This window comes from Tarenaya hassleriana, unplaced genomic scaffold (genome assembly GCF_000463585.1).
Source record: "Tarenaya hassleriana unplaced genomic scaffold, ASM46358v1 Cleome79, whole genome shotgun sequence".
In the NCBI taxonomy this organism is placed as follows: Eukaryota; Viridiplantae; Streptophyta; class Magnoliopsida; order Brassicales; family Cleomaceae; genus Tarenaya; species Tarenaya hassleriana.
Window position 1 is genome coordinate 347,521 of NW_010970398.1, and position 22,126 is coordinate 369,646.

Here is a 22,126-nt window from a genome sequence, read left to right on the forward strand (position 1 = left end):
ACATATATATATACAACTAATATGCATATTAAAATAAAATAATTATAACTAATATATATACAATATATATTAAAAACAGTATGAGTATATATATATATATTATAAATAATATATATATATTGTAAATATATATATATATATATGTGTGTGTTTTATTAGTTATAAATAATTTTATATTTAATATATATATATGTGTGTGAATTTGTGTATATATATATATTTAAATAAATTATCTAATTTAAATTTTGTTTGAAATGATGATGTGACATAATTATGATGATGTGTGCATGACTTGGAAGCCATGTCATTACCACATCATCATTTTTGTTGGAGTTGGCAGATGCACAGGGTTTTTGGTGAATTTTTAAAAAGTTCGGGGTTTTATCAGTTAATGATACCAAGTACAGGGTTTAATTGGTAAACAAAAAAATTCAAATTTTTTTCGTTGATCTGGGAAGAGTACATGATTTTTTTGGCAATATCCCCTTATTATTAATATATTTTTTTTTACAAAATAATGAAAGATCTTTATATTGTCATGGAATAGATTTATTTTTATATATTATTCATATTTCAAGTAGATAAATATGGTTTGTTCAAAACAACATCTCTATATAGTTTTGATTAGGAATCTTTTAAGAACGAAATATTCAATTTATTTATATAGAGATTGATGTAATTTTATATTTTAGCATTAATCTTTTGAAAGTTAGAAAGAACAAAGTCCACCAAGAAATTAGACACAAAACAAGATACATATTAGGCTGGGCATTTAAACCCGTTACCCGCGGATATGCGGGTACCCGATCTTGTGGGTATCCGAAAAACGGGTACTCGACATCTAACGAAGACGAAAACGAGTATTAAAAAGTGGAACATTCGTCATACGGATTCGGATTCGGGTTTCATATATTGAAATAACAGGTACTCGCGAGGTTCCGCATATATTAAAAATTACAAACTTACCCTTATATTCTTAATATAATTACCAAAATACTTAGGTTATTTCTACTTTCCTTGAGAATTATATATTGGATTTTCAAGTTTTGGTGAATTCAACTTCAAATCATTATGTATTTTGGAAAATTTTTCTAGAAACATTGAATCAAGAAAGTCTTCCTACTTCCCCACTGTTCCAATCAGATTCAAAAATGAGAAAGAACTCAAACTAAAGTCGGTGGACCTGAATTGAATCATGACAATATAAGCTATTCTGATATTAAGATTTGATATAGATGAAATCATGGAAACGGATCTTTGATTTCCTTGGACCACATAAGAATTTGTTTTCCGTGATTATTTGGCTTAATTTTATATTGGTTAATGTTTTATATACGAGTATGGGTATTCGCGGGTACCCGTCTTTTAGTTATGGATACTCGTTGGATGGGTACCCAAATATTGTGAGATAGAAATATAGATAGCATTTCTCTAAAACACGCGAAGACGAAAACGAAAGACGGATATCTCCAAAAACGCGGGTACCCGATCCGTGTCCAACTCTAGTAGATATAATGCAAGTTTAATCATACACCATATGTATATGAGTTTATTAAAATATTGATGAGATTATATAAATTTAATATATACCAATATATTATTATAAAATATTAATTAAATTAAATACATCATTATTATAATAACAACTAAATTAAATACTTTAATGAAATAAATAAAAGAGTCATATAATTAGTTTTGTAAAAAATATATAATGCTCAATTTGTCGGTATCTCTTTTATCGAGTTATAAAATTTAATAAAACATTGCTCGGATATTCCACATTTCAATTGTTAGTTTTATAGTTTAACCCATAAAATATAAACACGTAAGTTGTTTAACAAACCCTCTTGAAAAAAAAATATCATCATATTATTTTGACACTTTAAATAAAATTATTTTGATTTAATAATATAAATTAATTTTTATTCGGCTATATAATTTATATTAGGAAAAATCGTATATAAATACCTGAACTTTCACAAAATTCCACATAAATATCTGAACTATAAAATTTCTATATAAATACCTAAACTTTTCTAAAATCCTATATAAATATCTAGATTTCTGAAAAATTCTCAAATAGACCCAAAATACGTTAATAATATCACCTATTTTTATTTGAAAAATACATGAAATTTATATTTATTTGGAAAAGTTTTCTAAAGTCTAGGTATTTATATAGGATTTTTTAAAATTTCAGGTATTTATATGTAAGTTTTATAGTTCAGGTATTTATATGAGATTTTTGTAAAAGTTCAGGTATTTATATGTTATTTTCCCTCTATATTAATATCGAAATATATTTATTCATTTTATTTTATTTATCTTTGTTTGGTTAGTAAGATATTTTATCAGAGTGAAAAAAAATATTAAGATAACTCATCTTTCCAAATAAAATTATTTTCTATAATGTAAATAATATAAGTTTTTTTATTATTTATTATTTGGAGACTGATAATATTTTTTTACACACAAAAACATAAACTAGAAGTGAATTAATTTCATACGGTTTATTGAACTAATATTATTGTGATAAAATAGAAGTGGATTGATTTCATATGGGTTGTTGAATCAGTATTATTATGATAAAATATATATAGCACATAAATATTATATAGTCTTAGTTTTTAATTTTTTAACATTAAAGTGACCAAATCTTAGTCCGTAAAAAAATAATACATAAATATAGAATATAATAGGACAAATAAAAGAGTCATAGGAATAGTATTTTATTTCACTAATATGGCTAAATTAAATATAAATCTATAAAATTTCAATATTGTTAAGATTATATAGTTTAAAAATTATACCAAGGTTTTATTGTGAATTATTATTAAACTCAATATATTATTATTTGATTTGTAATACCAACTTAATTTATAATATTATTTAAATTGTATTTATCGTACTCCACGACTATCACTTTCTTTGGATATCTCTCGATTTTAAAAAAATAAAACTCTTTAATCGAGCCATAAAATTTCTAAAAATATTATTCTAATATTTCACATTTCAACTCTTAATTTTACTTATAACCTATAAAAATATAAATATAGACGATATTCACAATTCCTTTTAAAAATGATTTATATCGTTATTTTGATATTTTCAAAAAAATATCTATCATTTTGATTTATAAATTAAAAAAAAAATATAATATATTTTATTTTAAAAATAATAATAAATTTTAAAAATCATTAAGTATTTGTAGTCCGCGCGATATGCGCGGTTATTACCTAATTTTTTAGATGCCTATTTTTAAATCATTATATCAAAAATATTTTTTTTTATTATTTTGACTACAATATATGATATAGTGTGATCCTATCATCCATATGATTAGATATATATTGATCATATTGATCATAACGTTAAATTTATGGCGATCACATTAATTTATTATGTTCTTTCCTTATATATCTCATTAATTATTGGAAAATTAACATATAAATACTTCAACTTTTACAAAAATCTTATATAAATACCTGAACTATAAGATTTTTATGTAAATACCTGAACTTTTAAAAATCCTATATAAATACCTAGATTTTAAAAAAAAATCCAAATAAATACAAATTTCAAGTAATTTTCAAATAAAAATAGGTGATATTATTAATATAGTTTAGGTTTATTTGGGAGTTTTTCTGAAGTGTAGGTATTTATATAGGATTTTAGAAAGGTTCAGATATTCATATGAAAAGTTTATAGTTCGGGTATTTATGTGGGATTTTTGTAAAAGTTCAGATATTTATATACGATTTTTCTTTCATTAATTGATAAAAACATTATAAATTATACGTTATTATCAATAAAATAAGCATGTGATCAGACTATATTTTTTTATCATATGGATCATGGTTGGAAAAGAATAAATGTTGATATTAAAATAGTAAAGCAGGGTATTTGATAATGTCCCTTTTTAAAATTTAAAATTATTTGTCTTTTTATCAAAACATTACACCTATTTAAAATCAATTCTTTAATAGTACATATATTTTAATCTCTCTCAATTGAATATTTAATATATACTTTAAAAAAATATTTTATCAATCCATCAATAAAATCTTTAACAATCTAACTGGAAATATCCACCGCAACGACTCTCTAACTTGACTAAATAATTCGTTTGTACAGAAAATTAGAATCAATTCAAAACCTAAAAATTTATAAAATTTTTCTTATTGGAAAATAATTTATTAATAAAATATATAAATTTGTAATCTCTTAAAAAATATACTAATTTTCTCAAATTACTACACGAAGTTTAATTACATTAATCTCGTAATAGTTTTTTTTATTATGTCGGAAGATCTATGTTTTACAACACGGTGGCACCTTATCACCAAAAAGCCATATCAACCATTACAAAAAAGTTTAAGAGAATAATTTTTTTTTAAAAAAAAGTTTTAAATAGAAAAATACATATTCCCATATATATAACACACTTATATTTATATATACACCCATATATATGTACACAATTACTATAATCATCATCATCATCTAGAGTTGTCAAAATGGGTAATCCAACCCATTTGGATGCAACCCATTTGGGTTATATGAATTAATGGGTTGGATTAACCCAATCCATTACTAACATAAAAAAAAACCAAATGGTTTGGTTCAAAACCCTAGAATATGGTGTTAACAAATTAGGGAGTCCTTTTCTTTCATACTAAACGATCAATTTATCCATGGAAAAAAATTGGAGAGAATTTGTTAAAACCAACAAGAAAAGATTGGGTCAGGACAAGACAAAAAGAGATGGAGAACACTCTCTGGTTTTATGCTCTGTGCCCGAGAGATCTATCAGAAGGTTGCCTGGAGAAGAGAGACAACAACAAGGGAAGGGCTTTATGTTCATATTGATCCGTTCAACTTTGGCATGCCTCTGAACTTGCACAAGCCTGTTCTTGATCATCAGTATGGACGACTGAGTACCGTCCAGGATTCCTGGACCATAAAGACTTGGTGTTCCTCTTTCGTCGAGAACTATATTATCCCTTCAGAGCTGTCCGAATCTTGGTGGGATTCGTTTAATAGACCCATGATTCTTTTTTGGCTCAGATCCCTCTGACGTTGCTATATCCTGAAAGAAGCAGCAGGAGTGAATCTAGTGAGGTAAGGCAGTTCCAGCAGTTCTCAAGAAACTTATTCTTATTCTCTGTCTCGGATGTTTCTCCTATAACCAACGAAGAGTCGGACATCTTCAAGGATCTTGTCACATTCCCAAGATGCTCTAGAGCTTGTCATACTCAGAATTTGTCTGCTTTTGTTCAATTTGTTCCTGTCTCAAAATATCAACTTGCTGAACGAAAATGCCACCCTTTTGAACTAACAAAAGATGAAACAGCTTATAAGCTCAAAAATGCCATCCATTTGACCGCCAATATCTGCGGGCATTTTCCCGACCTCGAGCCTCTTTAATCTTTAGAAACAGCTTATAAGCCATCTCAGTTTTGTTCGAAGCCATGAGTTTGTTGCTCAGTCTGCTATAAACAAGCCGGTTCGGGCAAAATCCCTTTCGAATTGCCTCTTCCATCACAAGCACAGCGTTTTCCAGATGCCCAATGTTGCATAAACCATCAACAATGTACTCATATACTTCCACATCGCAAGCATAACCGCTCTCTTGCATCTCGTCCCACACGTTTAACAATGTCCCGCATTTCCCAAATCTCGATAGTCTCTGAAGCAACAGCTTATAAGCGCTCTGCGATATTCTGCAACCCGCTTTTCTTGCTTTCTGATAGATAACCAATGCAGCGTGTGGTGGACCATAGCTACATAGCGGTTTAAGGAAAGAAGTGATGACCCCTGTGGTGGGAGCGATACCACGTGATAACATCTCTTCAAACATCTCAAGCGTGTCTGCAACTCTTCGGGCTTTGATGAACCCCAAAATAAGCTTGGTGTAGGTATCCAAGTCTGGCTCACACCCATTATCCAACATCCTTTTGTAATACCTCATTGATTCATCGAAATCTCGAGAAGAAATGAAATTAGAGATCATGGCGTTGTACACACTTGTGTTGGGAACAATACCCTTTTCTTTAATGTGATCAAAGATCTCAACAGCATCGTCCATTCTACCAGCTCTCCCTAACCCTTCGATAAGGTGGCTGAATGTCAAACAGTCGGGATTGAGTCCAGCCTCCACCATCTCCCTCAAAATCTTCTCCATTTGCTCAATATCACCAAGCTTCGACCACCCACTGATCAGAGTGTTATAAGTCGAGTTATCGAATGGTATCTTCCCTTTCTTTGAATTGAACGACGTGTTTGCAGAACCGACGTGCAAACGTTCACAGAGACACCGTAAGAGTTTGTTCAAAAGCTCGGTATTACATTGGACCCCAAACTCTTCACTTTCTTCAAACAGTTTCAGTGCCCTTTGCACGTAATTAGCCCTGATAAAGTAATCCATAACGATAGTTACGCTCTGCAGGTTGGGGTTAACCCTTTCGAATGCCATTCCCCACAACAGATCCATCATGTGTGAGAAAAACTTTCTCCTTCCCAGCGCTCTTAGAATCACATTACAGATATCCACATCTTTAGGTACACCATGTTCACGAATTGCCCAATTGAAGAAAGTTACCATTTCTTCACCACTCAGATTCCCTCTGTTGACAACATTGGCCACAATATCAATACTCAAATCAATACCAACATCGGTTAAGGCCTTCTCTATGGCTGCTTTCCCTTTCAATTTCTGAAGAAACACACCTCTAAGTTTGTCTTCTGGGGACAAAAATGCATCAGCTGCTCTTATAGCTACTTGATTCCTGGAACTACTATCCTTCTCTAAGGTTGCTATTGAGGTTTTACGTGATGTCGGAAGCAGGTTAGAAAGTTCCCCAAGAACATATCGTTCATCCAGGACAGTATGATTTGATGATTCTTCCCTTTCTGAGAAAGCTGATCGGAGGTCCATTGTCGAAGATCGGTACAATGAGAAAAGAGAACTGAGATGAGGTAAGTAATACCTCATCGGACCCGACGAAAGATGAAACCCAAGGAATCTACAGGTAGGTGCCGGCATTAGACCAGAAAACAGATAGAACCCGAATAAGACATCAAAGAGTAACTCATCATGCCATAGAGAGAATCACCTGAAGCCAAACCAAAGGAAACCAAAAGGTTAAATTATTAGCTCTTAATAGAACTTTGTAAGATGGCAACTCCAAAACTATTTCCCGATCCCGAATTCTCAAGTAATTCTCACAGAATCTTTTCTTCTATTCATTCTCTATACACAGCTCTTTTTCTTTTTCTTTTTTCTCATGCATTTGTTGTGTTTTTTCTCCTACACATCACTGAACTCTCAAGTACTATTCTACCCACATAAGTATTTAAACCTCATTTCCCATGCAAATTCAATACAATCAAACTCTTGCAAACTTCTTGAAAATGCCATCCTTGACTTTGAATCCTTCTAGTTAATCAAGATTATCCTTCCAACACTCCTCCTAAATTTGATTCTCTCATGCCAAGTTGTTGACACAACCTCTTTCTTACATCTGTGCATGCCTCTCCCTCTTTTAAAATCAATACTACCCTTCCAACATAAATTTGGTCTCATGCACATTATGTTCTCAGATAAATACAAAGTTTCACGCAACTTCAGAGATTTTATAATGAGAAAAATACTAATTCCTTTCAGGTTTCATGTGTTGTCAAAGGCAGCTTACACAACCAGAGCTTCCTCCTCTTGACCCATTGAAATCATTTCTCAGTTTGCAACAACTTCCCCATGCAAAATACTAGACCTGATCCAATTGTTAAAAGCCAATAACTAAACCCTAAACCTTAAAGTCAAAGAGAAATCATTTCATTCAAGCATTTCATCAAACACTGTACTTGCGCTGTTCCATGGGCTCAATTGCAAAACTGTACTTACCGTGAAATGGGTATTCCGGCGAGCAAAAATCATTCCAGAGGAACAAAGTGCAACTTAATCATCTTCAGTTCTCCACGCCTCCAATATCTGGTTGAAAAAAATATAAAATAAATAAATAATTTGACGTTGAATTTTCTTTTTACCGTTCCCAAAATTTCAATTTCCTCTACAAGAGTTCTGAGAAATTTTGCAAGTTATGCACATGTTTATGGACGAAAAAGGTTACGTATAAAGCCTACTCTATTCTGCCAATAACAAACAAAGAATCGTTCCAACATTTGTACAAACGCCATCAATTATGTTGTCTGTAATCACATGATCCAATGCTCAGAGCTTCCTGTCCATGTTTCCATGTCTGTAATTAACGCTTGAGATACTCTCACAGATTAACTATCGATTCTCACAAGTAACAATCGGATTCGGCACATGGACAAGACTAAGTCACATAAAGAGGACAGAAATCAGAGAGAGCCGCCGCCGACGAGCACGAGATCGACAGAAGGAGAAGACGAAATCACAGAGGAGGGAAATGAAGACGAACGACGACGACGAGATTCAGAGAGAGAGAGGCGACGCAAACCTCAGAAGCGAACGTCGGCGACGGATAGGAAGGATTCGAGCTTGAGGGAAGAAGCAGAGCTTGGCTTCGGCAATGGCAGGGTGGAGCTCGAGACCTACAGAGATGGAGGAGAAGTTTGTCGAATGTCGACAGAAGAGAAACTGGGAAAAGATTACATCTAACCTAAAGTCAGCGGTGGGCGTTTGTTTGGAATCAATCCATGTTCGGTTTTGATTCGTTTCCGTTTCAATTTTTATTAAAAAAAATATTTTTTTTTAATACCTTCTTTTTTTGTTAGGATTTTTTAAAGTTGAATTCTCTTCTTTCAGAAAATTAGGTTACTGTTTGAAAATTTAGAACATTTCGGATTGAAAAAAAATACCGTATTAATCAGTTCAGTTTTTTGGGATCGAAACGACATGTCCACCTTAACCTCAAGTTAAGTAAGATAATTTTTAACTTAATTCGGTTTAATCGGATAGTCAAAACCTCGAACTAAGCTGATCCACGATGAAGAAGAGACCACGAGTTATGAGGAGAAATTCTAAATCTTCAAAGCCAATATGAAGAGCAAGACGGACTCTTGAAGGAAACAGAGAGAAGATATCTACATTGGTTGTTTCAACAAAACAAGAGGGAATTTCTGTCTGAAATTGACAAATTGTTAAGACTTTGCTTTCTCTTATGAAAAACGTTACAGAGACAACAGCTTGTAAAAGAAACATTAGTCGTCCAAAAACCTACAAGGATTAGAGGTCATAGGGAGAATGATACCAACAAATCATCTCTGTTCATGAAATTTACACAGTTTTGATTCCCGAGGAGGAAACCCAAAACCCTAAGAATCCAAGAATTTCTAGTCTCTCATGCAATTTGTTCGAACTGCAGAACTGGATCCGTGGCAAAAAGTGTCGGATCCATCTCCAACAGACAATCACCGAAGCCGAAACAAGAACTCTGATGTCCGAATCCTTCAAACCCCATATCCAAATCTGCCAAACCTCCAAAAACATCGATCTCAGCCCTGTTTTCTTCTCCCAGTATTGGAGTCGCCTCCGGTTCCACAAATACAGTATCTTTCTTGCCACTGAAACCCTCGAAGCCTCTCGGCTGTTCACCTCGAACCATCTTCTGACTCAATCTGCCATGAAATTCTTCCAATTTAGAGTCAATCCGAGACAGCAAAACCCTAAGATCCTCACGCGAGTGCTGCTGGTTCGATGCCTCGTCACAAACAGGTTCCTCCGACGCAAGCCTCCGTTTCTTCTTGGGGCGTTCGGTCTTGCTGTTCTCAGAGGCCAGGAATGCGTTCAAATCAACAGTGCGTTTCCGTCGATTCTCTTCGCTCAACGCCCTGTAACTCGTCGCGATCGTACGGACATCTCCGGGATTCTCGGGCCAGTGATAAAGTTGGCCGTCGGGACCGTAGCAGATGAAGCAGACAGAGATATCGCAAAGAACGGAGAGCTCTCTAGCTTTGTTCTTAAGGGTCTGAACTCTCTTCGCAAAAGCCGTCTCCTTTGCCTTGGATTCTTTGGACCTGGGTTTCTTGCTCGCCATTGTTGATCGCAAACGATGACCCAATTTCGCTTCGGATGTATTTAATTATTAATGTTACCGTTAGCGCTAATGACAGCTGTTCTTGTTTCCATTTCGTTTCCTTGCATCAGATTTTCAAAAACCAGCTGGTTTTTTAAAATTCGTTCATCAAATTTTGAAATTGAGATATTTTGAAAACCTAAAAAACCACTGAATGGAAATTCATTCAGATAAGATGTCTGGGAGAAAGGAATTTGGGATTATTAGCCAGATGGATGAAATTCGAGCCAAAATCCAAGAGGGAATTTGACCTTTCGAAGTCAATAATCACTTTCGTGGAGTGCAAGCGATCGAACGAATCTTCCCAGTTTTTTTGGGAGTTGGGATTTGGAAGCCGAGGTTGTCGGTGACTACGTGGTCTGATTTTGTTCAACTTGTTTCTGTCTCAAAATATCAACTTGCTGAAAGAAAATGCCACCCCTTTAAACCAACAAAAGATGAAACATTAAGCTTAAAAGTGCCATCCGTTCGACCTCCAATATCTGCGGGCATTTTCCCGACCTCGAGCCTCTTTAATACTTAGAAACAGTTTATAGGCCATCTCTGTTTTGTTAGAAGCCATGAGTTTGTTGCTCAGTCTGCTATAAACAAGCCGGTTCGGGCAAAATCCCTTTCGGATTGCCTCTTCCATCACAAGGACAGCGTTTTCCAGATGCCCAATGTTGCATAGTCAATCAACTATGTACTCATATACTCGCACATCGCAAGCATAACCACTCTCTTGCATCTCGTCCCACACGTTTAACAATGTCCCGCATTTCCCAAATCTCGATAGCCTCGAAGCAACAGTTTATAAGCGCTCTGCGATATGCTGCAACCCGCTTTTCTTGCTTTTTGATAGAAAACCAATGCAGCGTGAGGTGGACCATAGCTACATAGCGGTTTAAGGAAAGAAGTGGTGACCCCCGTGGTTGGAGCGATACCACGTGACAACATCTCTTCAAACATCTCAAGTGTGTCTGCAAACGTTCACAGAGACACCGTAAGAGTTTGTTCAAAAGCTCGGTATCACATTGGACCCCAAACTCTTCACATTCTTCAAACAGTTTCAGTGCCCTCTGCACGTAATTAGCCCTGATAAAGTAATCCATAACAATAGTTAAGCTCTGCAGGTTGGGGTTAACCCCTTCGAATGCCATTCGCCGCAACAGATCCATCGTGTGTGAGAAAAACTTTCTCCTTCCCAGCGCTCTTAGAATCACATTACAGATATCCACATCTTTAGATATACCATGTTCACGAATTGCCCAATTGAAGAAAGTAACCATTTCTTCACCACTCAGATTCCCTTTGTTGACAACATTGGCCACAATATCAATACTTAAATTAATATCAACATCGGTTAAGGCCTTCTCTACGGCTGTTCTCCCTCTCAAATTCTGAAGAAACACACCTCTGAGTTTGTCTTCTGGGGACAAAAATGCATCAGCTGCTCTTATAGCTACTTGATTCCTGGAACTACTGTCCTTCTCCAAGGTTGTCGCTATTGACGTTTTACATGAGATCGGAAGCAGGTTTGAAAGTTCCCCAAGAACATATCGTTCGTCTAGGATAGTATGATTTGATGATTCTTCCCGTTCTGAGAAAGCTGATCGGAGGTCCATCGTCGAAAATCGGTAAAGCGAGAAAAGAGAACTGAGATGAGGTAAGTCATACCTCATCGGACCAGACGAAAGATGAAACCCAAGGAATCTACGGATAGGTGTCGCCATCAGACCAGAAAACAGATAGAACCCGAATAAGACATCAAACTATCAAAGAGTAACTCATCATGCCACGGAGAGGATCACCTGAAGCCAAAACAAAAAGTTGAATTTGGCCGCATACATATTACGTTCTCAAACAAATACAAAGTTTCATGCAACTCTTGGGATCTTATAATGAGAAAAATACTAATTCCCTTAAGGTTTCACGTGTTGTAAGAGGCAGCTTACACATTGAAACCACTTCTCAGTTTGCAACAACTTCCTCATACAAAATACTAAACCTTAAATTCAAAAGAGAAGTCATTTCATTCAAGCATTTCATCAAACACTTTTCTTGCGATGTTCCACCCTTCTTATTGCAAAACGCAGTTGACCCATTACCGTGAAATGGGCATTCCAGCGAGCAAAAATCATTTCCAGAGGCAAAGGAAAAAAAAATCTTGGGAGAGGACTAACAGAGCAAAAGCCCAAATCAGATCCTTTGGGTGAAGCGGAGGGAGGCAGTTGTGAGGAGGAGATGACGATGAAAATGCCAAATCATGGAAGCCACGATGAAGAAGAGACCACGAGTCATGAGGAAAAATTCCTAATCTTCGAAGCTAAATATGAAGAGAAAGACAGACTCGTGAAGGAAACAGAGAGACGATAAAGGTTCGGCCAGGGCGTGGGGTTTATGAAAAAGCGTTGGGGGATAAATTTGGAATTTTGGAAACGTTAGGGGTCATTTTGGAATTCTTGAAATTAAGACCAAGTGTTGTCCTGCTTTTCTCTCCGGAGAACTCGGGATAGTCGTCGATTGGGTCACACGTAAACACAGAAAACAGTTCAGATTGGAAGAAGACTTCTAAATTGACAAAACAAGAGGGAATTTCTGTCTGAAAATGACAAATTGTTAAGACTTTGCTTTCTCTACTGAAACATGTTACAGACAACAACTTGTAAAAGAAACATTAGTCGTAAAAAAACCTACAAGGATTAGAGGTCATGGGGAGAATGATGCCAACAAATCATCTCTGTTCATGAAATTTACACAGTTTTGATTCCCGAGGAGGAAACCCAAAACCCTAAGAATCCAAGAATTTCTAGTCTCTCATGCAATTTGTTCGAACTGCAGAACTGGATCCGTGGCAAAAAAGTGTCGGATCCATCTCCAACAGACAATCACCGAAGCCGAAACAAGAACTCTGATGTCCGAATCCTTCAAACCCCATATCCAAGTCTGCCAAACCTCCAAAAACATCGATCTCAGCCCTGTTTTCTTCTCCCAGTATTGGAGTCGCCTCCGGTTCCACAAATACAGTATCTTTCTTGCCACTGAAACCCTCGAAGCCTCTCGGCTGTTCACCTCGAACCATCTTATGACTCAATCTGCCATGAAATTCTTCCAATTTAGAGTCAATCCGAGACAGCAAAACCCTAAGATCCTCACGCGAGTGCTGCTGGTTCGATGCCTCGTCACAAACAGGTTCCTCCGACGCAAGCCTCCGTTTCTTCTTGGGGCGTTCGGTCTTGCTGTTCTCAGAGGCCAGGAATGCGTTCAAATCAACAGTGCGTTTCCGTCGATTCTCTTCGCTCAACGCCCTGTAACTCGTCGCGATCGTACGGACATCTCCGGGATTCTCGGGCCAGTGATAAAGTTGGCCGTCGGGACCGTAGCAGATGAAGCAGACAGAGATATCGCAAAGAACGGAGAGCTCTCTAGCTTTGTTCTTAAGGGTCTGAACTCTCTTCGCAAAAGCCGTCTCCTTTGCCTTGGATTCTTTGGACCTGGGTTTCTTGCTCGCCATTGTTGATCGCAAACGATGAGTATATTTAAGTACTAATATTACCGTTAGCGCTAATGACAGCTGTTTTTGTTTCCATTTCGTTTCCTTGCATCAAATTTTGAAAAACCAGCTGGTTTTTTTGCCATGTTTTTTAAAATTCGAAAAACTCTGAATAGAAATGCATTCAAGATAAGATGTATGAGTGAAAGGAATTTGGGATAATTAGCAAGATTGATGAAATTCGACCTCTGGAAATCAATGACTTTCGTGGAGTGGAGTGCAAGCGATCGAACAAATCTTCCCAGTTTTTTTCGGAGTTCTGGAAAACGAGAGATGGATCGGTTGTGGAACGCGAGTTGGGAGTTGGAAGACGAGGTTGCTTTGAACCTCTCTCTCTCCAAAAAAAAATATTGGTTAATGGATTTCCCTGTTGAACACGGATCGAATTGAGAAAACCCAGATCAACTCTTTTGAGATTTTGAAGATTCCGGAGCAATTCTGAGTCGGGTTTTCCCCTGCTTGGATGAAATTCGTCAGTTTCTGGTAAATTCTACAATATCTCTGGTTATCTTATTCTCTTACAGGTCCGTTACTATTTATGTCACTGTCTGAGGCAAATCTGCGGTGGGGTTGAGCAGTTGACCACCAGGTGTTTGTCGAAAAGCCGGAGAGAGGCTGGAATTCAAAGTTTCAGGAATGAGGGATTTTCCTTCTTGTTTTGCTGAAAATGGTGTTCAAGTTGCAGATTCTTTGTCTTCGAATGCCGGTAAAAACGCCCAGAATTTGGTTACTTGCATCTACCAGTGTCGCATTTGTGGCAGAACTTGCTTGATCACAGTCACAGAGACGGAGAATCTGATTGGTCAAGGCTTGACAGTGGGAGTTGATGATTCTTGTAACCAAAGTCTGTGTAAAGTCGAGATTAAGCCGTGGTTGTTCACAAAATGAAAAGGGTCTAGAGGCATATTCCTGTAAAGTCGATATCTTTTGGGGTCTCTCATATGCGAAATTCGGATCCGGACCTGAACCCTTGGCAGGTTTCTATGTGGGCGTTGTTGTGGACAAAGAAATGATCCTCCTTCTGGATGATATGAATAAGGAAGCTTTCAAGAAGACGAATGCCACACCTTCATCTTCAAGTGCATTGTTCGTGGCCAAGAAAGAGCATGTATTTGGTAAGAGAGTGTTTGCAGCGAAGGCTCAGTTTTCTGGTTACGGTAAAATGCATGATCTGGTGATTGAATGTGACACCAGTGTCAGTGATCCTTGCCTCATTGTTCGTGTGAATGGAAAAACCATGATGCAGGTGAAGCGTCTTAAGTGAAGTTCTGTGGTAACGACCCGATAATTATCGATAGAATGGCTGTGGAAGCTCTATGGGATGTTCACGGTTGGCTCTTCGGGATCCCATTGGCAGGAAATGCTGTGTTAATGTTCAGGACATGTCAATATGCTGAGAAGGCCTGGTCTTTCTCACACAGCCTGATAGACACCAAATCTCAAAGTTTTGGTTTCTCATTGATTTTGTATGCTTGGAAGAACGAGTAGAGCAGGGTTTCTAGAGATTTCCTTTTTGTGAGCTCTAACAAACCTTGATCTTCATATTGCATATGCTACTTAATTTATTCTAAGTGTATTCATGAGACTTGCAGCAGCAGGTAAGTTGTTCAGAGCCGCTCTTGCTGGCCCTGTATTGTGGGATCAGCTGCCCAGAAGATCTGTGTTTCCTTTTCCAGGTGCATAATGTTTCATTCTTGGGCAGTTTGGGTAAATTTAAACCCAGATCATGCCTGACATTCAGTTTCTTCCCTTTTGAATGTTCTGCTGGTCGTTTGGTCAGAGGCCATGCTGAGGCTAATGGCTTTAGAAACGTTTAGTTTATCTGTGATCATGTCCTGGAATCAACAGGTTACTCATGAAGATTGTTGATAGAGAATCATGGAGATTTGACACAATATTACTTGCATTTCATGTTCTCCTTAGATATACACGGACAGAACATCTCTAATTAAAGCGTTTTTTCATGGACTTTCAGTTCAGAGAGATTCAAGTAGATAACTGCCAAAGGGAATTACATTCGCACGATTTTACATTTGTTTCTGGGGTGCAGGCTGGACCGGACTCTTTTGCCCATGTGTTCTTGTTTAGGCGTAACATAGAATCATTGAGAGAAGAGATTCCTTGGACGCAACCATTGTATGCCATGCCATATGCGTCGAGGGCAGTATGGCAATCGCGGCAGCGACCGAATTGGACCCTCAAACAACAGTTGTGATATGCGAAGGTCTGTTCTTTGCTTGGTGGATGTGTGGTATCTACTCTGGCTTGTTCCGCCAAGAACTCCAGAGGAGGTACCATGTCAAGGTAACGTTTAACAAATACTGCTTGCATTATCATCTTCATCGCCCTCTGCGAAAGACAACCACAACGACCTCGAGATGGTGCATGTTCCGTTCTAGGATCCCTCATCTGTATTCTTGGCGTTTAGGTGATATACTCCTAGATGCTTTCTCTGAGTTCCGAGGGGCTTAGGCCACAAAAATACTGATCCACCTTCTCCACTGTTACGACTCGTCATTATTATTATTAACTTGTGTATGTGCAATCAAATCACATTTTGTCGAATTTGATTGTATATCCGGAAGAGAAGAACACGCTGTTCTGATTAGAGCATATATACACATTGGTTTTCTCTTGTTGGGGCGTTTGCCTTCAAATCGAAGAAACCCTTAAAACGAAGAACAATATTACATTTGAAAAGAACAACCGAATAGATGCACTCATCGCTCTCTTTAGAAACAAGAAGATCCTACTCGTTGTCTGAACTTTGCAAGACGTTTTCGGGTATCGGTGATGGAGAAAAACGCAGAAACGCGGGATCAGAGATGGGAGCTCTGCCTTCAAGAGAAGCGGGAGCTGGTTCCGGTCCATCTATGGATGGCTTTATCACTGCGTAGAATAAGACATTGTAGAGGATGGTGAAAGCCAAGAGGACAAAAGCCGAAGCCGCCAAGAATGACTCGGAGATCTCAAATGGTTCTTCGGGGATTCTCGGATCAGTCCTGAACTTAACATCAGACGCTGCAACAAAAGAAGTCCAGAACATTACAGAGTGCTACCGAAATTCACCACCGAGTTTATCTTTAAATCCGCTAATCAAACTCCGACTTTTTCTTGGAAAACAACAACATAATCTAACTTTCAAAGTCCAAAACCATAAACTGCAGCAGGTGATATGAACACGTTATGGCCCTGCTGAATTCTCCAATCCTTAACGGAACCTACTTAGACTTGATCCCTTTTGCTTCCAATAACTTCATCTGTAAGCTGTTGAATCTGAAACTTTCACTATTCTCCCGCGGTTATTCTTATAAAGACTCGATGATTTCATAATTACTCCCCTAACCTCGCTTCAAATCCCTAAACAGCAATGCTCCTCTACGTCTAGGATCTAAACCTGCAGTGAATCAATCAACTCAAGCAAAATTTAATTCGAGCAACCAGAAACATCTTCCAGAGAGAGAGAGAGAGACCCTTGATTTTGGGAGAGGAGGGTTGTTGATTGGAAAGAGATTGAATTTGCTGGTCCAGCTGTTCAAGAGCTGCTTTGGCTTTGTCTATGTCGACTTGGAACTTCTCTGCTGAATCTCTCTCAGAAGCTCTAACAACGCCCATGAGATGTTGTTTGGTTCTTGTAATGAATCCGCCATGTCCGAACTCCTTCGTCACTATCAGATTCTGCAGAGGAACAAAGTGTAACCTAATCATCTTCAGCTCTTCATGTCTTCAATATCTGGAGGAAAAAATATAAAATATAAAATAAATAAATAATTCGACGTTGAATTTTCTGTTTATTACTGCAACCGAACGTTATACACCTAACAATAAGATCTTCTGAATTCGCACATTATTTTAAAAATATCTTTCTATCCTTCCCAAAATTTCAATTTTCTTTACAAGAGCGCAAAAAAAAAATATCGAACTCCCGTAATTACACAATTACCCCTCATCTCTCTACAGAATCTCATATTTGCCACGCCATTCTGTAGCCGTTTCCCTCTGGATAGCCGAACCATTTCCGGGTCAGCTTCCTCAACCTATCATCCTTCACTTCACAAAACTTGTTGGCCCATCCCTTCGGCTCAATGGGCCTAAAGCCCAAACCGGGCGTCCGATCCCTAGACTTCGGATTCGAAACCCGCGTCCAGTCGACCACGTAGGCTGACACCCGTCGCCGGAATTTCGACTTGAACTCTTCCCACGCTTGGTACTTGTAGTGGTTCACGGCGGCGACGGTCGTCTCCATCACGCGCCATCGTGATCCGTTGTTGAGCCCGAAGTGGTGGATCGCCGTGTAGAGGGAGTGATCTACTGCGTCTAGCCTCACTATAGACTTGTGTCGTTGCTCCTCCACACGTCGACACGTGTAACCCTGAGTGACGCCATGTGGAGGGTTCACGGTCTGGTTAGAGGGCCCAAACTCGTAGGATTTGAACGACACCTGGCCGATCCCACGCCCAGGGAGGAGCGATCTGATCAGACGATCCGACGGTCGAGATTGATTCCGCCACATGGGGGAGAATAGGAACTCGTCCACGTCGAGGTACATCATCCAGGTGCATGATTGGTTACCGTACACCGCGGAGTGGGAGAACCCAGCCTCCTGAGTCTTGGGCCAAATCCAAAGAACCTTTACGACGTCGTATCCGTCGTGGTTGAGACCTTGAACGACATCGTTTATGTCGTCATCGCTCTCGTTGTCGTATATGATGAACCTCTGTATTCCAATCCTCGCGTGGTACATCACCCACTCCCTCAGGAACTTCGCCACGTTGTACACCATCGTTGTGGCGCACAATAGTGACTTGCCACGCGTCTCCGCTATCGTACGCCTCGGTGGAGTATAATACGCTACCGAAGGTACGTTCTTCACCGTCGCCGTCGCGGATTCAAGAGAGATTTTCACCGGCATTTCGAACGTTCGGTTCGGGTGAGAACAACGGAAAACCTCCTGCACGGAGCTCGTCACGGCGGTTCTCGCTGCGGCTAGGGTTTTCGAATCTTTGCCGAACACGCACCTGTAAGTCTCTGGCGGTTTGTTCGATCCGAGTCCACGATTTGGCCCCTTGACGAGAACGACGACGTCGGTTTCCGTGGAGATCGCTTCGAATACGACGAAATTCCAGAGCGGGAGATCCAACCACTGCGTCTCCGACGGGAGGTTGAACGACGGTGACGAAGCAAGGATCGGCGTCGGGATCGGATGATGGTGGCGGTAGATTCCGGGGAGGCTACACCGGAAAACCGTACGGTTCATGAACGGCAGTACCGCCGTGAATCTAGCCGGAGGATTCTCGCCGTTAGGGTAAACGCAGGTGTAATTCTCCGCCGGAATCGGCGGCATAACCTTCTCCTCCGGCGAAACGATCACCAGAATCTCCCATCCCGGCCACAGAACGGCGTCGGACCTGATCCGGCGGCCCGAAGTCGCGAGAGAGACAATCGAATGGTGTTGATTATGATGGTGACTCGGCGGAATGGAGTCGTCGGGATCGGTCCCTGTATCGCGAGTCGCGTAATTGACGAGACCAAATTCGGCGGGTCGATTGGCGATGAAGGCGACGTGTGAGATCGCGTTTGGAGAACAATAGAGAGAGAAGAATCCGAAGGCGGAGAGAGAAACGAGGATCAAGAAGAGCGTCTTCGGAGCTCTGCAACGCGCCGATTCGATGAAACTCGCCGGAAAATCTAAGGGATTCGACGTAGATTTGTCGTCTCCGGTGGTGGGAGAAACGGATTTGGGCAATGATCGATTATTGGAAGAGAGCGAAGCGAGTTTGAAAGAAGGTGCCATTGTTGATCACGTAGCCAAAAGGACGCTGTTTTATAACTGCAAAATGCAGACGCCATGAATATTTCTCTCTATTTTTTGTTTTAAATTTCAGACTTTACGAAACGCATTCAAAATCCGGAAATGAAGAAATCAAAAGTTGTAATCTGGTTCATTTCATTTACAAATAAAGAACGGAATTATAGGAATAGAGAATACACTATTATTATTATTCTTCTTCTATCCAATATGTGTGTATATATATATTGTATAGAATTTTTCATATATCATGTTATATATTTTGTATATCTAAGTCCAATCACTTGTTCGTTTTGTTCCGAATCATTTGTTAATGTAGTCGGTAAAAAGTTAGTTATTAAATTTCGTCCGTGATCTTTGTATATATCCCAAATCTTATAACATCTTTGACCAAAAAAAAAATCTTTTTTACATCTTATCTGAATTTCGTTGAGATTATTTTTTACAAATAAATTTTTCTCCTTTAATGTTTTCAAAATATCCTAAAAACGAAAAAATAAATTATAGAATATTGGGTAGAAATTTTGTAAACGAGAAAACGACACAAGTCAAATTTCATTTTCCATCTATCTTCATTTTCCTTCTGAAATACATTTTCATATTTTATTTTAAGTAAGAAATAAAACTATATAAAAAAAATATAAGAATTATTAAAAATACATACGTAGATACCAAAACATTTTCTAATTGGTACCCCGATTACTTAGAATTTTAAAATAATAATAATAATAATATAAAATAATAACTGAATTTTGTTTTATAATTTACCTGTAAAAGTAAAATACTTATTCGTATTCAACATAATAATTAAAATATTCATATTTTTAATAAAATTATATCAAAAATAAAATTTCAAATGAAATATTTATACTGTTTCATAATATTTAATACTTTTATTATGATTATAGATTTATCTTGTATATAGATCTAAAATCCTAGAAATTTTGATCACAATGAATATTGTTTTTATAATTGAAACAAGTAGTAAACTTATTTTATTGACTATTTATGATAAAGTTTATAAAAATAAAGAAAAATATCATTTTTTTTTATCGAGAATATAATAAAAATAAACCGAATGTTTTTCTATATATAAAAATAAATGTCAACTAAATAATCACTCAAGTCCTATTTTTATATTTTACTAATATCCATCAATAATATCGTATCACCCTTGATCTTTCCGCACAATCTCCAACGAGACTTCAATTAATTTCGCCATTGAACCCAAAACAATATATTTTTACAAATGCTGAATATGTACTTTACTCATTCTAATCTCTAATCATCTAACCTCTGACGAGTCTAAAAATGAAGATTTCATTTCAATTCTATTTCCCCACAATTTGTAGATTAAAATTTTAATTTCAAACAAAAATAACCTTAGCAGTTCCAATTAAATGAAGTCATTTAAACTTTTCCTCCGCGGTTTTTAGTAGGGGTGGGCACGGGTCGGGTACCCGGAAATTTGAGGGTACCCGAACCCGAACCCGAACATCTCGGGTTACATGTTTTATTACCCGATCTCATACCCATAAAATCGAGTACCCGAATTCGAAAACCCGTAAGATAATTTCCGGGTACCCGAGAGTACCCGAACCCGAATATTTGTAATTTTTTCAATTATTATTTTTAAATATATTTATATATATATACATACACAAAATCATTCAAAATAAATTTAAATTGTATTTATATCTAAAATAACTTTATTTTAAAAAAATACATCAAAGTTATATCCCAATAATATCTATATAATCATTAATATTAAATAAAATAACATAAAATCTAATAAAAAATCTAAATTTTAAAACATATTTTTTTATTATCCGGGTACCCGAGGGTACCCGTGAGATAATAACCATTACCCGAACCCGAACCCGAAAATTCGGGTATTCTAATACCAATACCCGATCTCATGTCTCATTCGCTCGGATACCCGAATTTTTGGATACCCCACCCTCGGGTCGGGTCGGGTACTCGAAATCCGGGTATTTTTGCCCACCCCTAGTTTTTAGGAATGGAGATTTCAGGGCATTTACTATTTATTTTAGGGAGATTCACATATTAAATATTAAACTTTAACCAAATTTTCAAATTAAATACTCAACTATCTCATTTTAAAATTAAATACTCAACTATATTTAAACTGAAAAATAAAAACCAAACTTTTTTAAATTTTAACATATATATCTAAAGGATAATCCCAAAAAAAAAACCTATACTTTTTTTAGTCGCAATTTAAACCATATATTTTTTTTATCAAAAAAAACCCTACTTTTAAAATTTTAAAAATTATACACATTCATATACATATATTAATTATTATAAGCAACAAAATTAATTACATATTTATGTTATATATTTATATGTATATATATGTGTGATATATGTATATCTTTCCTAAATATCACACATATATATAAAACATATATATACATATAAATATATAAAATAAATGTGTAATTAATTTTGTGGAAAATAAATGTGTAATTAAGTTTGGTTTTTATTTGTAAGTTTAAATATAGTTGAGTATTTAATTTGGAAATGAGATAGTTGAGTATTTAATTTGGAAATTTGGTTAAAGTTCAATATTTAATATGTGAATCTCCCTTTATTTTATTTAAATTTTTGTAATATTTTGTTTTAAATAATTTGCTTTTTCTAACTAAAATTCGGTTCTATCTTGAAATAATTCACTTCATTTCCTTTCATAATATATAT

The 22,126-nt window shown here is 36.9% G+C and overlaps 6 protein-coding genes and 1 pseudogene across 10 annotated transcripts; 1 reads left to right on the forward strand and 6 right to left on the reverse strand.

Annotated features, from left to right (window-relative positions):
• Window positions 1-4,533: 4,533 nt before the first annotated feature.
• On the reverse strand, window positions 4,534-8,677 carry LOC104801948 (putative pentatricopeptide repeat-containing protein At5g43820). Of its 3 annotated transcripts, XM_010525335.2 has the most exons (4): window positions 8,484-8,677; window positions 7,904-7,990; window positions 7,695-7,772; window positions 4,534-7,115 (listed from the first exon to the last, which is right to left on the reverse strand). In XM_010525335.2, the coding sequence occupies exon 4, from the start codon at window positions 7,043-7,045 to the stop codon at window positions 5,363-5,365; it is 1,683 nt and encodes a 560-aa protein (XP_010523637.1). In that variant the 5' UTR covers window positions 7,046-7,115; window positions 7,695-7,772; window positions 7,904-7,990; window positions 8,484-8,677; the 3' UTR covers window positions 4,534-5,362. The 3 variants fall into 3 exon arrangements, with proteins under 3 accessions (XP_010523637.1, XP_019056676.1, XP_010523636.1); XM_019201131.1 differs by lacking the exon at window positions 7,695-7,772 and having other exon boundaries at window positions 4,534-7,067; XM_010525334.2 differs by lacking the exon at window positions 7,695-7,772.
• Window positions 8,678-9,186: 509 nt separating this feature from the next.
• Window positions 9,187-10,051, reverse strand: LOC104801949 (agamous-like MADS-box protein AGL103). The gene has a single exon (XM_010525336.2). It carries the CDS (start codon window positions 10,020-10,022, stop codon window positions 9,327-9,329), a length of 696 nt encoding a protein of 231 aa, XP_010523638.1. The 5' UTR covers window positions 10,023-10,051; the 3' UTR covers window positions 9,187-9,326.
• A 375-nt stretch (window positions 10,052-10,426) lies between these two features.
• Window positions 10,427-12,392, reverse strand: LOC104801950 (putative pentatricopeptide repeat-containing protein At5g43820). 3 transcript variants are annotated; one of them, XM_019201128.1, is made up of 2 exons: window positions 12,224-12,392; window positions 10,427-11,851 (listed from the first exon to the last, which is right to left on the reverse strand). In XM_019201128.1, the coding sequence occupies exon 2, from the start codon at window positions 11,771-11,773 to the stop codon at window positions 10,748-10,750; it is 1,026 nt and encodes a 341-aa protein (XP_019056673.1). In that variant the 5' UTR covers window positions 11,774-11,851; window positions 12,224-12,392; the 3' UTR covers window positions 10,427-10,747. The 3 variants fall into 3 exon arrangements, with proteins under 3 accessions (XP_019056673.1, XP_019056672.1, XP_019056671.1); XM_019201127.1 differs by having other exon boundaries at window positions 12,149-12,392; XM_019201126.1 differs by having other exon boundaries at window positions 11,996-12,392.
• Window positions 12,393-12,635: 243 nt separating this feature from the next.
• LOC104801951 (agamous-like MADS-box protein AGL103) lies at window positions 12,636-13,566 on the reverse strand. Its single transcript, XM_010525337.2, has one exon. The coding sequence runs from the start codon at window positions 13,552-13,554 to the stop codon at window positions 12,850-12,852; it is 705 nt and encodes a 234-aa protein (XP_010523639.1). The 5' UTR covers window positions 13,555-13,566; the 3' UTR covers window positions 12,636-12,849.
• A 56-nt stretch (window positions 13,567-13,622) lies between these two features.
• LOC104801953 lies at window positions 13,623-16,275 on the forward strand (annotated as a pseudogene).
• Window positions 16,179-17,552, reverse strand: LOC104801952. The gene is made up of 3 exons (XM_010525338.2): window positions 17,537-17,552; window positions 17,067-17,326; window positions 16,179-16,614 (listed from the first exon to the last, which is right to left on the reverse strand). Exons 2-3 carry the CDS (start codon window positions 17,299-17,301, stop codon window positions 16,343-16,345), a joined length of 507 nt encoding a protein of 168 aa, XP_010523640.1. The 5' UTR covers window positions 17,302-17,326; window positions 17,537-17,552; the 3' UTR covers window positions 16,179-16,342.
• On the reverse strand, window positions 17,540-19,570 carry LOC104801955 (glycosyltransferase family 92 protein Os08g0121900). Its single transcript, XM_010525339.2, has one exon. It carries the CDS (start codon window positions 19,385-19,387, stop codon window positions 17,558-17,560), a length of 1,830 nt encoding a protein of 609 aa, XP_010523641.1. The 5' UTR covers window positions 19,388-19,570; the 3' UTR covers window positions 17,540-17,557.
• Between the last annotated feature and the right edge of the window lie 2,556 nt (window positions 19,571-22,126).

What these genes read in the sequence shown, in the direction of transcription:
- LOC104801949 (XM_010525336.2), bottom strand. Translation starts at nt 10,022, where the DNA reads ATGGCGAGCAAGAAACCCAGGTCCAAAGAATCCAAGGCAAAGGAGACG.
- LOC104801950 (XM_019201128.1), bottom strand. Translation starts at nt 11,773, where the DNA reads ATGGCGACACCTATCCGTAGATTCCTTGGGTTTCATCTTTCGTCTGGT.
- LOC104801951 (XM_010525337.2), bottom strand. Translation starts at nt 13,554, where the DNA reads ATGGCGAGCAAGAAACCCAGGTCCAAAGAATCCAAGGCAAAGGAGACG.
- LOC104801948 (XM_019201131.1), bottom strand. Translation starts at nt 7,045, where the DNA reads ATGCCGGCACCTACCTGTAGATTCCTTGGGTTTCATCTTTCGTCGGGT.
- LOC104801955 (XM_010525339.2), bottom strand. Translation starts at nt 19,387, where the DNA reads ATGGCACCTTCTTTCAAACTCGCTTCGCTCTCTTCCAATAATCGATCA.
- LOC104801952 (XM_010525338.2), bottom strand. Translation starts at nt 17,301, where the DNA reads ATGATTAGGTTACACTTTGTTCCTCTGCAGAATCTGATAGTGACGAAG. An exon ending in CTCCTCTCCCAAAATCAAGG is followed by an intron (nt 16,615 to 17,066) that starts GTCTCTCTCTCT and finishes CTTTTGTTGCAG; the next exon opens with CGTCTGATGTTAAGTTCAGG.